Consider the following 18,427-nt stretch of genomic DNA (forward strand, 5'->3'; position numbering starts at 1 on the left):
GGGTCTCCCATGCACTCGGCAGTCAACTGGAAGTACTTCCAGTCCACATCTGGGACCTTGCCGAGCGTGCAGGGGACCCCACCTCCTGTGGGATATTCCATCTGGCCCACTATCTCAGCATTCACGAGCCGTGCCTGGTACCTTGAGGTACATAGATAAAACATATAAAGCTGTGTCTGTGGCCGAATCGCTAATTCTCCAAATCAGAATTGAATCTTCAGATTCGGCTGAAACAAATTGGGACAGTGATCCGAATCAGCGAATTGAATCGCTGTCCCCTGAAGCAGGCTGAATCCAAATTGAATACTGCCTACTTTGCACACCCGTAATGAATATGTGTTACATAACTGTAATAAATTATCTTTATTTTAGTTTCTTGGAAGTACCAGTAGCTATCATTAGTACAGGTGTCCAATCTACAGAAAAAAATGCAGCTTCTGAAGGTTGTTTCCTTATTATGATTCATTAAGGCTGGCTACACTTAAAATTTTAAGCAAAATAGGATGGAATTAGCCTTAATGGCCATGTCTACCTGAGATGCTGACTGCGCAGTAGCTCGATACTACTGCATAGTAGCATCACATGGCAAAAACTGTAATGCGGTGATACTGCACAATAGTATTAGGCTACCACACAGTAGTGTCACAAAAAGTGTGTTCATTGTCACTACTGTGCAGTAACTTGGGTTCCTGTGTGCTCATTTAGTACTTGTTTGACTTTGAGGGGATGTTGAAAAGCTGAACCCAGCTCTGGATATGAATTTCAGATTATCATTTCTGTTTGAAACAGAAAACCCTTTCTTACCATGATATTTAACAAGTTTTCTTTTTCCTCAAATAATAGGACAAGTAAGGGCTATGACAACACATTTCCTCGTGTTGCACAAGGTATTGTTTGTGATGGTAGATTTGTGACATAGACACCTGCTTGCTAGGTAAAGAACAAAGATTACCGAATCACATTTTCTATGAGTTACTGAAGAACCATCTATGACTTAATGACTTTATGTGAAATGGGCTTATATTTGTGTAAGGTAAATCTGCCTAACCTGTTACCATCCAGTCAGCTGTACTTTAGTTTATACTAGCTACAGACATTTAAAAAGTCCATGTCAGAATCGATCTAAATTGTGTGGTTTTCTGTAAGCAGCATAGTTGAGATCAGTAGTGAACAGAATACACATTTGCCCTTTGGTGATAGGGACATATCTTAGAAGGGTTCTACCATTTTTAAACCAGTCCATATGTGCCAAACTTCTGTTCCGTTATGGGTATAGACTGGTTTCAGTAAAAGTGTAATGTCTGTACCTGGCCTTAATATGCATCTCATAATTTGTACTTCATTAAACTTCATTAAACTTACTTTCTGAATGCTAGTTTTGATTCGACTTTAACCCTATGTTTAATTGTCAGGACACAAGTTATCTTGCCCTTTTTTTTAGCAAGCACATAAGTATGTTCTTGAATTCCCTGGAGTTCAGTGAGATAAGTCGGTTTTTAGAATATCTAAAAATGAAGTCCCTTTAGTGTAGGTGCATAAATATGGACTTTTTCATTCTGATGTTTATTAATTATGGTGCTGAATCATTTTTCATATTTTAGAAGTGAATGCAGTCTGGAGAGGGCACCTAGGGTGTTACGTTCATACGGAAAGGCAACAGAGCATAGGTGGGTGGCCAGAGGGTAAGCAGAGGCTTATCCTTTGTTTCCCTCCCAAAGGGAACAAGTTTATTGCTGCAGTTTTGGCACTGAGCAAACTTCTGTGACTTATCTGCCTTGGTTCCCTTTAGTGTCTTGTTTGAGCAGAGTGAAGCTGCACTCATAATAAATACAGGCATCCTGCTGTCTGCAACTAGCAAGTGACCCATTATGTTGTTCCCCTCCCCCACTACTAAAGTGCTATAGCTCCAAACCATGCAGGACAGGGCTGTTAGTTTATGCTCTAGCATTAGGCTATTAGATCCAGAGGTCCCTATAGGGGTAGAATGACCTCTTTTATAAGCAAGTACAAGGGTTTGCATTGTGGGGGAAAGGAACCACTTATGCTCCATTTGGCATTTAATGATCTTTCCGGCCTGTCTGCTGCACAAGAGAGTGTGTATAAAAACTTTTTAAAGGACCCTCTTAAATTTTTTAACATGGAATATTTACCTGTTTTGACTTCTTTGCAACAAGCCTTTCTCTTTTTGCATGTATGGCAGCAGAATTCCTTTGCAGTTCTTACTAATTTGGTCTAAAAACAGCAGATCAAAATGATAAATTCTATTTTATGCCAAATGCTCTGCTTTGTTCATAGATGTAGCCTCGAATATTGACTTGGATCTATTCATAGACTGCCAAAAAGATTGTCCAAAATATCAATTTTAAACATTTTACAAAAATAGCAGGTAAACTTCTTTTTTAATATTTTGACAACGGAGCACTCATTGTTCAAAACTGGGCAGTTTTGAACTTATTAGTCCCTGAAATCTTGCCCCACATACTTATAAATGTCATACTTTATTTAAATATAAACTTGAGGCAGTTCAAAGTTAACACTGTCACCTAATGAATTTAAAATGGATGAGTTTAAATGACTCATTTCCTGATCTAGTTCTAAATGCAACTCTCATATAAGAGAGCATGTATGTAAAGGTGTCCTCCTCATAGCTTCAGTTTCTAAGACACTAGAGAATATGAATGCAGAACACAATCAAGCAGACAGCACCAATTATTCTTCCATCAGACTGGATGTCTTCCTAAGTACAAAAGGAATTATATAATACCATGCTTTCCATAAAACGGGACACTGGCAACCAAATAGTAACACACTGAATGGAAAAGTTGCAGTTTTTATTCCTCGCCCTCCCCCCCTCACCCCCCCGAGTATTTGTAACAATTTTTGTTGTAAACTGTTACAACTGGAGAGAGTAGTTCCAAAAGATATTACTTTCTGTAAAGTGTATCCTTTGCCCTTCTCCAAGGATTTTTTTGGCACATTCTGTAAACTCAAACAAATCGAGTAAAGTTGGTAGAGGCTGTATTTCATATTTGCACGTTCACTGTTCCAATCCTAATTTAGTTCAGTCAGTTTTATATAACAATATATTTAATAATGGTAAACATTAAGAAAAAAGAATTCTGAAGCACAAAGCTTGAAAAGGATGTATAACCTTTCAAGGGAAAATAACTTTAGTTGCATTTCTACAGTCTTTAAAGGAAACTTCCCTGTTTTTAAGGTACTCTTAGTGTAATTGCTCCTTTTTAAAAAATGAGTATTCATTTGGAAAAGTCTGAAGGTTTTTCAGTTTTGGGAGTAATGGGTTTAAAAAAATCCAGAAATTGAAGAAAATTCCTTACTTGGTGAAATAATAATTATTGATGTTGTTTGGAGTGTTAGTGGCATATTCTCAGTCTACCAAAGGTTAAAAATATGGAACTGTGTCACCATGGTAAGAAGTGATTGCAGAAATGGACCTAATAGTAATTAATTTTTTGGTAACACTGAATGATGGATAACTTCTTAAATGTGGGATTCTACACTCTGTGTTTCTGAACCCTGAATTTAAATATTCCATTACATGCAGCAGTCTTTGATTGTATAAAATAGAAACTAGATCAAACATTTATTTTTCAAAAATAAACCAGGATCTTTATTAACAAAAATATGTATTAGTTATAACTAATATGAAACAAAAATATGTGGAAAAATTAATCATAGTGAAACTGGTATTGAAAAGTGAGGTAGGGCAAAACAGCAGATATAGAAAGCTAAAAATGCTTATAAGTGAGGATAAAATTACTACTGCTCACAAATGCATAACTAGTATTAAATCTTATTAAAATATTGACATCTATATATCTTAAAAATATTGTCTTTCAGCAAAATAGTCACAAATGCATAGGAGGGCAGTGCATATTCAGCATAGGAGGACAGTGAAGGAACTACATTTCACTTAACAATAAAATAAAATAATCTTAATACCTGGACAAAACAGTACAAAAGAAGCCCTCTGGTTAAAATATAAAGTAATTTACTTAAATTATTTAATAACTTAATTATTTAATAACTTACTATATTTTTCTCATAAGGTTAGTATATTTTGACACAGAATTAGTTTTTTTATGAGTGAAAGAGCCTAGCAAAGCTGTTCAAATCTTTCTCCAGTCAATGGTCTGTTAAAAGTGCTTTCTCACATCCCATAGTAAATTCTCATTAAAACCAATTCTGGTTATTGCTTTAAATATTTGATAATTGAATTTCATAAATAAATTATATGTGCAATAAAGATATATTTAAAGTCTATAAATAAGTAAGAATTTAAAATTTCAATGACTTACAGAAAATATTACACACATATTAGGTGTCTGGGGACAAAAAGTTGAGTAATTTGGTAAATGAAAGTTTAGTGGACTAGATCTTTTTAGAATATCAAATTACACAGTGTGTCAGAGTCTCCCACAGTAACGTTTGGCACATCTGTTGAGACTTCTGCTTTCTGTGTAATAAATGCTCCTGCTTTGTTGAATGTTTGGAGGATGTAATCTTGGGTAGTATAATCCAGTCTCAATTTAGCAGTGTGAATGATAGCCAAAGAATTCTTCATTCATAGATTTAGTCACTTATTAAAAATGGTGCAACGTGTCCATATTCATTATATATTTCCAACAGTGTCAATATATTAGAGGGAGTGAGTATGTCTTTTTATGCTTTTTTTTTCTTTTGTAATCTTTTAATGAGTTCCACTTAAGTCTGGAAAATATTTATACTCAGAAATATGTAGGCAAGAAAATTTAGTGTTTTTCATTTTCTAAAGTCTGTTTTGCTTGTAATTCTCCTGAGTAACTACTCCTTGGATAACTCCTGTAACATATCCAGATGCTTATGAAGCATATCCAAAGTTTCTGTAGCTATAGATATACATGCAGAAAGAGTGGATTTTAAAGTAGAAGTCTCAGCCAGTAATGCAGCTGTACATGTGTTCTTGCTTTCCTTTCAGCCCTTGACTGAAAGTAAGTTTGTTCAGGCTTTTAGATAAATTGACTGTCTGTAGTCAGGTCTGGCCAAACTTCAGCATCACTAGTCAAACTTCAGAGAAACTCAAGTCCTTAGGAAATAGGAAAATGTTGTTTTTGGTCCTGGAAGTAGAGCTTTAGAGAGCCTAATATATGAACACTTGATTTTTCCTGACCAGTTTTAGTAACATTTATCTTTCTTCCTCAACTGTCCATCTTACCATGGCTTCTTTCTGTGGTAGCAGATTTTTATGCAAGGAATGGCTGGGTCCGTTCTCTCACTTGTGACCTGGGGAATCTATTAACCCTGTCTTTAGCATCAGCTTTTCTGTGAGGGGAATCCTGTTCTTTCCATTTTTCCAATACAACCTAAGACTTGCTCATCTTCGGGAGGCAAGCCTATAGGACATAGGAGCCAGTCACTGGACTGTTCCTTTACTTCCTTAAGGCCATAAGGATAGGGGAAACACAGCTTTTGAAGGCAGGTCTGCTGATGACAGAAACAGATTGTGATTATTTTGTGTTTACTCAGTCAATGGTACATTGTGAGCTTGTTAGACACATACACAAGTCTGCATCTATTCCACATTTAGGCCCTGATTCAGTAAAGTATTTGAGCGCATGCTCAACATTAAGTCCAAGAGCAACTCCCTTGGAGGCCCTGGTGAATGGATGCCTAATGTGGGTATGTTGATAACCATAATGATTTTTTTCCCCTAGCTTGGATAAGAGGGTAGGGGGATGGGGGAATACAGATAAATGAAGAGAAAAAGAATCTATACGGGGTAAGTTCAGTCAGAACAATGAGTACCTTTAAAGTGGATTTAATTTCACAAGGCTTCCTCTCCATCTCTATCTATAAAAAGGCTGAAGTTTGTCCAGTGATGAAATATAAGTAGAAATGGCAACTTCAGATTGCTTGTGCTTGAGTCTACAGGCAATTTTTGACAAAGGTTGAAGTCAGGCCTCTCCTTAGCAGATGATCCTTGAGATTTCTAGGGTACAGTGGGAAGAGGCATTTCTTTCTATGGTCTGGACAGCTCTGCAGGCTGCCAAAAGAATTCTTTCGAAAAGGAATAGCGAGGCAGTCAGGCAGTTATTGATAAGAATATGGGGGCAACCGAGGAGGTCAGAGCTTATTGGTCTCCTACTGTGACAATCTGCAGAGAATTGCAAGTCTGGAGAAACCACTCCAGTTCTCATTAGAAAATCTCACAAAAAAGCTTTAAAAAGAGAGAAGGCATTAAAAAAAAGAATACTTACAGTTCTCTGTAAAGCTTTTTTTATGGGATCCTAAATTTGCCATGAACTTAAATGAAAAAATGTTAATGGGTAGCTGTGATTTTCCAAATTTAATGTTAAGAATTCCTTCAGTTTGAACATGTGATTCCCTCCCCCCACCGGCTGGCCAACGTATACTTCCAAGCACAAGCTGAAGATAGCCCACTAATCAGAAGAATATCAACAGAATGGCTAACAAGTTTTTTCCAGTTTATGCCAATTTCTAGGATTAGGGAAGATGCACTATTTTCACCCTAAAAATAGAGTATTGGGACTTGGGTATGAATCTCCTTAAAGCTATAACTGTTTTTATGCTGATTGTTATGTACAAAGTGAAAAGCTTGGTTCTGAAAAATATTTTGAAGGCATTCCAACTTTTATTATTAACACAGAATTGCTAGAAGTCGATACATAAAACAGAAATATATGGCTTCCAAGAATAGCAGCCTTAGGCTTGTTTTTATGACAAAGGTCACATGGACTACATGGACAGCAAAGTCAAAACTCATGGCATTGGTTCTTTAAAGCAAGATATAGCTGTATAGCTTCTGCAGCTTCTTTATAGTTAGATGTTGTGGCACAAAACCTCTTTTATTTAGTATGAACCCTTTATGTCTTCCAACATTTTCCATTCTCAGTCATCTCCAATTACAGCAGAGCACAGATCAGAATCCAGCTGTTGAGGTTACTGTTTGTGCTGGGGGTGGGGAGGGGACTTTGAGCTGTGACCAAAGGCTGATTTGTAATTACTTGGGTATAATGATGATAATGGAGCTTAATATCTGTAACATGTGCACAGAGGGGTTTTTTGTTGTTATTTTTGGTTTTAAAATTTTTCCCCTCTGCACATTGGATCACATTTCTTTCTTAGAAGTCAGATTTGCTTTTTACTAGCTGCAGCATTATAGAGATAATGGTATGATGGGTGACTTAATGAAGTGAGTGTTCAGTGGAAGAAAAAAAAAAAGTAAATAATGCACATGATGAGGCAGTATATTTAAAAAGCGGTTTTGAGCAGCACTGGAGAAAGTTTAATTCACAGAAGGTTCTTCTGAGTGAAAAAGGGAAATATAAGAAATAACAAACAAGAAATGATGTTATTTCCCACTCTTCTTGCTTCCTTTTGGTGCAGGGGAGGAAAGTGCAGGCTTGCTTTGACTCCTGAAACTGAGTTGAAAGGTTGACTCCTAGGCTCAGCAGCTAGAAAGACCATGATAGCTCCTCTTAGGATCAATATAGGAGTTGTGCTTTAGCTTAATTACTGTGGATGTTTAAATATCAAAGTCCAAGGCTGAAATTTGGAAGAAAAGATTCTCCCAGAGTATTTTGTCTACATTGTGCACGTTTTTGCTTATCCCTGCATGGATTGTACCCATTGCCTGTTGTTCAGAACCCTGATCAGAGCAGTCAAGACAGTTATTCCTGTTGTCACTGATTTAGTTACAGCTGCTTCCTCTTCATGTGATTTAATCTGAAGTTTCAACCCACCAGGGGGCTAATGGTCCCCACCTATGCAGCTTTAAGTGCTGGCTGTTGTTTTCCACGTGAATGTTATTTCCATTCCTATTCATAGCGCTTCTTTCTTCATGTTCATCTGGCAACAGCAAGGCAGAGTTCCAGAAGCCCTCTTCACAGGGCGAAAACATGGAATCATTTAGATGGAAAAAAATATAAATGAAAATCACTCTGTTTGCTTTAAAATATTCACTTTGTTGTTTTGGTGCATGTCAGCAATGGAAAAAGATTGGCTAATATCCTGCTTTTAAAACTCAGTTAAGATTTTCTTTGTAAATTTTAATGGTTACACAATTCATTTATTTCTTCCTGGTTGCACCGGATAATATTATGATTTTATCATTTAATAATCAGGCAAGTAAACCTGTATACCTCTAATGGCTTAATTTCACACTGCATGGTGCGAAATAAAATGCTAAAAATGTTAGCAGGTACTGCGAGATAGTGAGTGAGTATATGTATATGTACATATATACGTATACACACTTGCACATATTAGAACTCTAAATAGATCTAAGAATAAGTGTACCAGTGCTATACTAGATGCTATACCGAGTATATCTAAAATGCTAATGAGTGATGACTGTATAGCAGTAACAATTGAACTTCAGGAGCAAAAAGGTTAATTTAGCTTTTTCATAGGTTTTGAGGCTATTAGATTTTAATAAGTGGACAAGGAATGTGTACAGATGGCACTGAAGGATTTTTTATAAGGTACTTTTTGTCAGTGCCTGCCTGCACACTGGTACAGAGGACTGTGTTGCCATGGAAAGCTTAGTGTTCGAGGAGAATTTTGAATGTCTTGCATTAGAAAAAAGGAATCGAAGCTCATGGTAGAGGTGATATCTTTTATTAGACCAACTAGATTTTTGCCCAAAAATGTATTTTTTGTTGTTGTTTTGATTCCTTTTGCCTCTATGCCAATACGACTACAACCTGAATGGAGACACGTGCAAAGCAGACTCATGCTGCATTTGCTAGCTGGAATTGTGGGTATGACTGTCCCCTACCTCCACCACCACAATTGACCTCCTAGAATAGAAACCGAAATCTACATCAGTAGCTTCTTGTTTAAAATATTTTTATACATTAGGGAAAGGATGGAAGGTGGAATACCCTGATGGAAATGGCCCATATTAAATCTCATTTATTTCAGCTGTTATTAAAGAGCAGTGCAATCTTTCCCCTCTTTGGACTGGAGGATGCTATTACCAGATTTTGGCATTCAAGGACAAGGCACTTTACAATACAAAGCAAATATACTACTTTCTACAGCCTGATTGATGGAAAATACTAACTGCTAGGAAGCAGTTTTTCCAACACTGCTACTTAACCATATTGCAGTGATTGTCCTTTTTAAGCCAATAAATTTAATACAGTGTTGCTAATAGTATAATTTAAAGAAGTCAGATTGCAATAGGTATTCTACAACAATTGATAATTGCCATTTTGGCAACTGGCTTGTTATAGCCTTAACTAATTTAGGCCCATACAGATTGTTAACTAACCAGTTAGTTGGTTTACTGTTAGTAATGGCTATTAGGATCGACTCATTGCTTGAGTAGTAGTGCTTGTGGTGGTTAATCAAGTAGATAACCTCAAAGATGGGAGTTCAGTATTGGTCCTGACAGAGTTGCTGTTGAGGCAAGACAGTATTAGTCATTGGCTGTGAATGTTAATCACTCCACAGCAATGATAATTTACAGCATTGTTGTAGCACTCTGGTGCTCATAAAATGAACTTAATAACCCACTGCTACCCGTGGGATAAGCCTCTTCTTTTTTCTCCTGCAATTCAATACCCAGCCTGGCTGCATAATAGTCTTGTGAAATACTGCATTAAAAAGGGTGAGCAGCTGTATGATAAAATAAACAGCTCTAAAACAGATTTGTTAATTATCTCCTCCTTTTATTCACAGAGGGTGTTTGTGAGATATGGCTGACCAGTGAAGACACAGGGGCTTATGGCAGAGACATTGGCACAGATCTCCCTACACTTCTGTGGAAGCTGGTTGAGGTTATCCCTGAGGGAGCTATGTTGAGACTTGGCATGACAAACCCCCCCTATATTTTGGAGCATCTGGAGGTAAGTAAAAAGGAGAATCATTTGCATTTTAACATAGCTGTTAACTAATCAAGTCGGTGTGGTATCATGTGTAGTGTGTCAATAACTTTTGCAGTCACAAATTACAAATACATTTATCAAATTAGACTTTTAACATTAAGTCACTTGCCTGACAAAGGTGGCTATCCAATCAATCAAATATACACTTCTCTTTTTAAATGCGGTGTGTGAGCTTGAAGGTAGTGTTGTCAGACTTTTGCTTGCATGTCCAGCTTTTTAATATATAGTGGAAGTGGTCATACCGAACTATGGATTCTGAGTCAAAATCTTCCTCCTGTACACGCAAAAATGCTGTCAGAAAACCTTGTCTTCGTTTCTGTGTTCATAATATGAAGTCTAGCCTGCGTTTCTTGTGGGGACTTAGTATGAGCATGCTTTGCTGTAAACAATTCCTATAAATAGTTTCATGAGCAGGACATCTATGTGCTCTTTCTCCCCAGGGGGAGATGGCAGTCTGGGCCTGGCAGCAGAGCCTGGAGATTGTTCCCTGACTAGTTCCCTATGACATGGTTTAATTTTACTGGGCAGGTGTTGTCCCCAAGTTAATAGTATCCTTTTTTTTAACTGTCATGTTGCAAGAGTGGCTGTCTGTGCCTGAGGAGGAAGAGTGACACTGAGAAAGCTGAAGGTAGCAAAAAAAGGGGTACTAGGGAGGACAGAGAGCTAGAGAAAAGGTAGTCCCAGTTGGGAGAGGGAAGACCAAGAGAAGTAGTCCCAGGGACGACAGAGGGAACTGCAGTGGCACACTAAATCTTCGGAGCTGAACCGTTTGCTGTCCTTTTTGGGACATTGACACTCTGACCCCCTAATGCCCCTCCCCCCCCCCACTTTGAAGAAGAAAACACCTCCCTTCCCAGGCACTGACCAAAAAGAAGGAGCTCTCTATCCACGGTGATCTATCATGGATCGCGGGGGGAGCTAGATTTCAAAGCTAGATGTTTGACTCTTGTGAAGCCACACCAGGGCTGGCTTCAGGGGGTCCTTCAGGAGAGGGAGACCAGATAAGGTTGCTTCTTGGGGGAGTTCTTAGGCAGAGCTTCCTCTCAAAAGTGCCATTGATCCATGACATTAGACTGTCTTGCATGTTCAGCTTTCCTTTAATAGCTAGTAGAAGTGATCACATCAATCTATGGATCCTGAGTTAAAATTGTCCTCCCTGTGTACCTGGAAAAATGCCTTCAGAAAAACTTATCTGCTGTCTGGGTTCAAAATCTGACAAAAGCCAGGAAAAAGAATAAAAGTTAACTCATGCTTTGTTTCCAAGGCTTTCATACAAAGAAATGGGAGCCTTAGATGTTTAGCAAGAAATTGTTTTTTAACAAACTATATGAAGTAAAATAGAAGCAGAGCTGAATGCTGAGGAATTAAAATGAACAGCAATTATACAGGTAGCAGGAGCAGAGGGAATTCTCTAAAGAATTGCTTTGTTTGGTGGCCAAATGAATTTATTGAATCTTGTGTGAATTGGTCATGAAAAAACCTAAACATAAAGAAAAAACACAGATGAGAAAAGATTGGGGAGGATTTATGGGCTGATATATCATTAATATTTGGGGTGCGACTATCCGTGTATGAAAATAAAATACTTGTTGCCCATTCAGTGGCACTTCCTAACATATTGCATACTAAGTATTGGTCACTTGGGATTCCTCAAGGTACTGAGATCGTGTTGTCTAAAAGCTGTGCCCAGTCAGTTTTCTAAAGTCCAGAGAAATGAGGAGTGAGCTTCTACCATTCCTAAAAAAAAGTAAGCAAATGGGCATGATCTTCGGAGAAGTGTCTGATATCCAGTAGAACCAGAATGAATGGTTCTGTAGCCGAAGAACAGTAGAGACTAGTAGCACATGAAAGCTGGCAACCATAACTCGCAGATTATGGTAAAATCTGTGTTAACTGGCATTCCACTATCTGAAATACTCTGTTAACCAGAATTGCTGGCCGGGGTCGGGGGAGCTCGAACACAGGAGCCACCACCGCTACCCACCACCCTGTAATGTTTCTTCTCCACATGCGGCCACCACCAGCTCTGCAGGGGTTTTCAAAAAGGTAGAAAACCCCTGTCTCATATAACCAGAACTTTTGGATACTTGGCACCCCCCTTACCCACTCATGCTTGTTAACACAGCTTTTACTGTACTTTGCACTCGGGTACTTAATTTATAATTATGATTGAAGGTGCTACTATATTACAGAAAACAAGGAGAAGCATTAGCTGTCTAAGCAATCAGTTTGGGAAGTCAGAGAGCCCCTAGAATTGCCAGTTCATTTTTCAGGAGGGTCAGCTGGACCTTTTGTCTTTTTCTGTCTTTAAGATGTAATACTACCATGAAGTTGTGGAACAAGACCCTAAAATGATTTCTGGTTTATGAGAGGGGCAAGGAATTTCTGTGGCATCTTTTACTGGTCCAACTGTATATTTGGGTGAACTGTTAGACAAACTTTCATTCATCAGATGCCCTTCTTCAGGTCCAAGCTGATCTGTGAAAATCTTAAAGACCCTTGGCACTTTTCATAAGAGCCGAGACTTGCATTTCTTTTTCTGGCCAAAATCTTCTGCCTTAGCAGTTTGCTGTATGCCAGCAAGTTGCTTCCCATATTAGAGGTAGGTGTGTTTAAATGCTGGTGTTAGGTATATGATTTATGAAGAACTCTGAAGTTTTAGAGGACAAAAACTTGGCAAGATTCAAAATTAATTGCACATTTGCATGGAGAACAAGAATATCCAAAGTTGCCTTGAAAATTTTTTGGATAAACCTTGTGTTTCACAGGTAAGCCAATCTGATGCAAGGCATTGGGAAGCAACCTAACATAGGGAAATAGATGATCTCTCAACTCTCTATCCAAAGTTTCTTGGACTGTCCTCTGAATAATCCAAAGCTGGGAGACGAGACACTGAATTTTCAAGACCTCAGGTCTGTTCTAGCATGGCCGTTTGCGTTATCTTCTTATGTATTTTAAAGTCCCTTTTTTGGTTGAGGGAAGAGAACAAGGGGAGTTCTTGTGCATGAAACCTCTAGGTTCCTGAGGAAGACATTTAGTGTGAATGGAGAAAAATCCTACCGTTAATACATTTTTCATGTGCTGAGATACAACTATAATGGATACATAAATACTTAAACAGAATGAAGACGCACTCTTCTGTAGTGTCTTTCACAGAAAGCAGGTTGACTTGTAATCTATCTGATAATATTTAGCACTGAAAGCAACCTTTTCAAGTATTGCCCTGAAGTGTCTTTTGACTGTATGTGGAAGTAGTGCTGATGGGGGGTGGGGATTACTTCTAGTATTGATTCTTTTAACCTTGCTTATTGTCCATCTTTGTATAGTTCCCTTGAGTTTATATATGGGTCAGTATACTGATGCTAATATTGGTATCTAGGCCTATTGCTCCCACTTAACAATCAATTTCTTGACTTCCTGTTAAGTATTGTATTGATTGTACAATTGCTTTATTGATTTCTAAGGCATCACATGACCTTGGCATTGCTTAGCTAGTGGATTTATTTTTGTTTGTTGATATTCACGGATGCAGTACTACTTACGTTTAAGGGTACAGAGTTGTGGAACCATTACTTACTTTGTTCCCTGCTCTTTTGAATCCACTCTGTTAACCCAAAGAACATGATGATTGTTAACATTCCATCTGTATAATGAATGTAACTTTTTAATTGAATATTTAAAATAGTGGGTTTTGTAGGATGGTTTGCTTCAGCACTTGGATGGTGAAATAGGGCTTTTAAGGTTTTTGTGTTACAAGAAAAACCTTTTCTTTAAAAAAATCAGCTGACTTGGCTGGATGCTCTCTGAATGAATGCACTTGAAAGAGAGGGGGAACATATACATGTCACCCTCTTTTTATAACAAGAAAACAGGGTAAATGTTTATTGGGGTGGGGGAAGCCCTGAATATTTCCTAGTGCCATGGCTGGTGTTGGCTGACAAAAAAGCATCTTTCTTGCCAATCTGGTATACTCATTTGAGATTATAAATATACATGCTTCAGATATTTGAAGGACTAAAATTGTTGTGCTTCATAATTATTCTCTACTTTTTTAATTAATCTGTACAAGTGTAAGCTTGCATATTGGGAGGAAAGTTAACTGTAAAGCAGGTCAACAAGTAGCAGAATCTTTGAAACAGAGTGCATTAAGAGACTTCTTGCAGCAATTCATCATGCAGATAACCACTAGGATTTGTCATGTGTGTGCACTGTTGCACTTATTGCAGTTAAGTTGTACACCTATACAGAAAATTTGGGCCAAGATGATTAAGGGGCTAGAGGGCTTGATGAAGGAAAAATCTTTGAAGGATGGAATATGTGAACCTTAACTAAATGATGATTAACAAATATCTGAAGGAAACAACATATACCAGTAGAAGCATATGACTTATTTAGAACAAACCACCTTATAAGGGATTAAGTCATGCAAAGTATTATTTAGGACATGCATGAATTACTAATGATGAAGTCTGTTAATTTATGCAGTTGCCTCCCCAGGGAAGTGTGGAAATCTCTCACTATGGTGATGTTAAATTATATAAAAAGTACAGGTACATAGGCAGAGAGGAGGCTGTAAAATATATGACCTTCCAACTCATTGTTTATGAGCAACTACTGCAGATCATCAGTGTCAGTAGGGATATAAATTTGTACCAGCTGTCTGGAATATTTTAATATGGTATGTCATGCTGTAGTGCCAAATGACCATAATTCAGATTGGCCATGTTACGGTGGTTCTGGTACAATAAAATAATCCGTCATTCTGTAGTGGTTTATGCTTCTTACTTGGCTAGTGAAATCCTTGAGTTCATTGACATTTGTGTTCTGCTATGAATTGATTAGGTGGTTTCAGTGTTACTGGGTTACCTACAGACAAGTTGGATTATATGTCTGACTTGGCTTTGCTTAGCCAGTTAGAATTTAAGCGTCTTGCAAAACAAAGCATGTGGCATATGTAACACCATGGCTAAGTGGTGTGTTCTGTGTTCCCCACAGAGAGGCTAAGAATCTATTGCTGGTGTCAACTAATAGAATTTAACTTGTAGCTCTTATGGGAAAAGCCTGTGCTTTTGGTACTAGGTTGTTGGATAAGGTCAGGGTCATTACACACAGCATCTGTTTGAAAAGTTTTTTGGTTTTAACTGAAATCTAGCAATTCAGTGTCTTCATGAGAAATGTTGCTAAGTTTCTTGCTGTTAGAATCTGCTGAACGGAATTAGTTATCATGATAATTTAATTTTGTGCCAGACAGTAACAGCAGGAATCTTAGCAACACAGACTAAAAGGTTTTAAATTAGCAAACTTTATTTAATAGTCCCACACGGCATTTTTATGTAATAACTACTGATGATTTCTTTTGTTTTTATAATTTTTTTTTGTACATGATGCAGCGATGAAACAATTGGCATGCTGCGACTGCAGATGTGATCATATTGAAAATGTCATTCAGAAATGGCAGCTTGTTTTCTGGATACTGTAGCAAGAAGGCTTTTTCATAGTGATTTTTAACAAGAGTATTTTGTTTGTAGACTGCAGCATGAGTAATGCTGGATTTCAGTTTTGCAAGCCATTGCAGGCTGTATTAATGGAACTGCTTAATTTAGGAAACCTCATAAAAGGATTCTGCCAACTTTGCCACAGAGTATCAGAATGTTATTCAAAGGGGTTTTTAAATTTCATGTTTAAACCTGAACTTTGTAAGGAAGAAAGACTTTATTGCTTGCTTTTCATAGGTTTATCCTTAAATCACTTTAGGCTTCTCTGTATGCATAATCTCTCCAACTATAGGGATGCCAAAACACACTGGAATTTGTTGCAGGATATAGGAATATTTTGGTAATTAGACAAAATGTTAAACTGAACTTAAATCAAAAGTGGAAATAGTTAAAACTAGTCTTCATGAGGAAAATTATCAATATAATTACACTGCCTTAATTATATAGGACAACTCCCTGTGTAGATACTCATTCCAGTATAATGATACCAGTAAATTTCCCCACATGGACAAGGCCTAAGCATCATTTCAGTTGTTAGGTTTTCAGGTTAACATGTCCTCGAGATAAATACTGCAGTTCGTGTCTTGCAGAGCCTTCAGTCTTGTTGGGCCTTTCAGTAAGTCTTCCTGTGTCAAGAAGCACTTGAATCAATGTTTCCCTCAATTCTTATTTAAAAAGGCTACACACTTTATTTCTTTGTCTTTCCTTTTTTCTGCTGTATATAGTGTTTTGTGAAAACTTAGATTGTGTTGTACAATTTTGCAGAAATTGATAGATTCTGTGGCAAATTCTGTGGAATTTGTAGAAGCCAGAGCATTTGCAAATTAAAATAGAAAACTGCACATTTGTGTGTGTGTGTGTGTGTGTGTGTGTGTGTGAGAATCTGCTTAAGGGCTTTAATTTGTATCCCCTTGCTGTGTGTATATAGAAAATAGTCGTCCTGAAATCAAGGTATTTAAAATCAGCACTGTACTTCAGCTACCCAGTTGGCAATACAGGAATATTAACAGCTACTTTACATGAGTTTTTGTGAAGCTTAATAATATAAGCAATTCTGAGATCTTCAGGTAGAAAGCAGAACAGAAGTATTGTTTCTTAAAATGTCTCTTTTGGCAACGATACTGGCCATAACCATTCATCAAGGTGCAAATCTTGTTTGCTGAAAAAGAAGGGAAATTTTCATCTCTTTTTTCTGAACCTTTGGCTTCTCAGTGAGCTTTGGCATAAAGTGCAGTTTTTAAATTTTGTTTCCCATCATGCATGTCTTTAGCCGCACCAGTGGCCTATGCTGAAGGTTTGGTGCTAGCTAATAGGACTGTGCAAACAGGGAAGTATTTGATTCAGATTTGGCCAATTCGGATGACAGTGATTCAAATCACTATTGCCCATTTGATTTGGCTGAATCAGAATCGGAGATTTGTCACTGATTCAAAGATTTGTATCACCCAGGGAGAGGCAGATACAGCTGGGTGGCTGCAGGTTCTTCTGCGGCTCTTCCGGCTGTGCCTGCCTCTGCCCTGGCGGGGGGGAGCTGCAAGAGAAGCCCCCGTGGCTCCCCTGCCTGGTCCCAACCCCTGCCCTGCCCAGCTCTGCAGTCTCTGCCTGTAGCAGCAGGGATCAGGGCCTCTGGGGTCTCGTGGAAGAGCCCCCCCTCCCAAGCAGTGCAGAGCAGTGGGGGGCAGTGGGGATCAACCCCGCTTGGCTCTCACGCAGCAGCTGTTGCATCACATGGGTGCAGCACAGCTTGGCAGGGCACCGCGCGCTGTCTGGGAGCTGGGGTGGCTCCAGCAGTCAGCCGGAGCCTGGCACTGCTCAGCCCCAGCTCCCAGACAGTGCACAGTGCCCTGCTGAGCCGTGCTGCACTGGTGCTGGAGGGTGATCCCTACTGACCTGTGCTGCACAGAGGGGGCCTCAGAGTCCCTGATCACTACTGCTGCAGCCAGTGAGTACAGGGCTTTTTTTTTTCCCCCCAGAGTGCCAAGAGGCTGGGGCCAGGTGGGGGATGGGTGGCTGCAGGTTCAGGCAGGGCAGCCATGGGGGCTTCTCGCACGGCTCCCCCCGCCCGGGGAGAGGCAGGCCAAGCTGGAGGAGCCTCAGGAAAACCTACACCTCCCAGCTGTGCCTGCTGATCCGAATCTCTGAATCCCTCCAAATCTTTTCGGAATCTATTTGGAGGCTTTGATTTGATTTTGGACCTTTTAATGGGTCTCCTGATTTGATTCAGATTTGAAGATTCAGCTGCCAAATCAGGCCAATTCTTCTCCGAATTGAATCGGCAACCGAAGCTCCGCATAGCCCTCCCTACTGGCTAATTTCTTTGTGATGTATTCCTAGCATTGAATATTTTAAAATCACTGTATCTTCCAAGTTCATGACTTAATTTGAAGTAATAATGTATGTATACACAAACGCATACAGTATGTGTGTGTACACACACAGGCACGCGCACACACATACACTCTCTCTTTGCTACTGCATGTAATGAGAAAAACAAAGAGGAAGAAACTTCTGTGTTAAATTGTTATTCAAAGTTCCAATAAAATAGTTGTTTATTAAAGACAAGTCTTTTTGATCACATTGGAGCAATGGTGATAGTGTTAATTCCTAATCCCACCCAAAATATACTCAGATGGAGCCCATTAATCTCACTAAGACTGGAACTCTTTTTTAAGCCTGATAGTGCATTTTTGAAAACTGTTCAATATGTGAACTTTGGCAGGTTACTGCTTCAGAGAGGAATGCACCCTAGGGCCGGCTATACTCAAGCAATGAGGCTGCTCCAATGCGCTGTCAGAATAGGCTCGATTGATTGAGTCTGCTGGAGCATGGCAATTACTGTGCTCCAGCAGACATTAGCATCCCTTCGCTTAAAAATGGCGATGGGAGCACCTTAACTAAAGTTTGTTCAATGAGCTTTAGTGAAATGCCCTCACCGCCATTTTTAAGAGTGGGAATGCTGCTACCCAAGACGCTCCAGGTGCTTTAATTTTAATTAAAGTGCTGGCCCCCCCCCCCCCC

General features: G+C 38.8%; 1 protein-coding gene across 3 annotated transcripts in view; it reads left to right on the plus strand.

The window, feature by feature from the left end:
• The window catches only part of CDKAL1 (CDK5 regulatory subunit associated protein 1 like 1), an 877,582-nt gene that overhangs the window by 504,973 nt on the left and 354,182 nt on the right, over positions 1–18,427 (plus strand). For all 3 annotated transcript variants that reach the window (XM_019523432.1, XM_019523416.1, XM_019523423.1), the window contains one exon: positions 9,709–9,875. In XM_019523432.1, the coding sequence (XP_019378977.1) occupies positions 9,709–9,875 (167 nt within the window). The remainder of the gene's footprint in view (positions 1–9,708; positions 9,876–18,427) is intronic.

Source organism: Gavialis gangeticus, unplaced genomic scaffold (assembly GCF_001723915.1).
Source record: "Gavialis gangeticus isolate Ggan-Ray unplaced genomic scaffold, GavGan_comp1, whole genome shotgun sequence".
In the NCBI taxonomy this organism is placed as follows: Eukaryota; Metazoa; Chordata; order Crocodylia; family Gavialidae; genus Gavialis; species Gavialis gangeticus.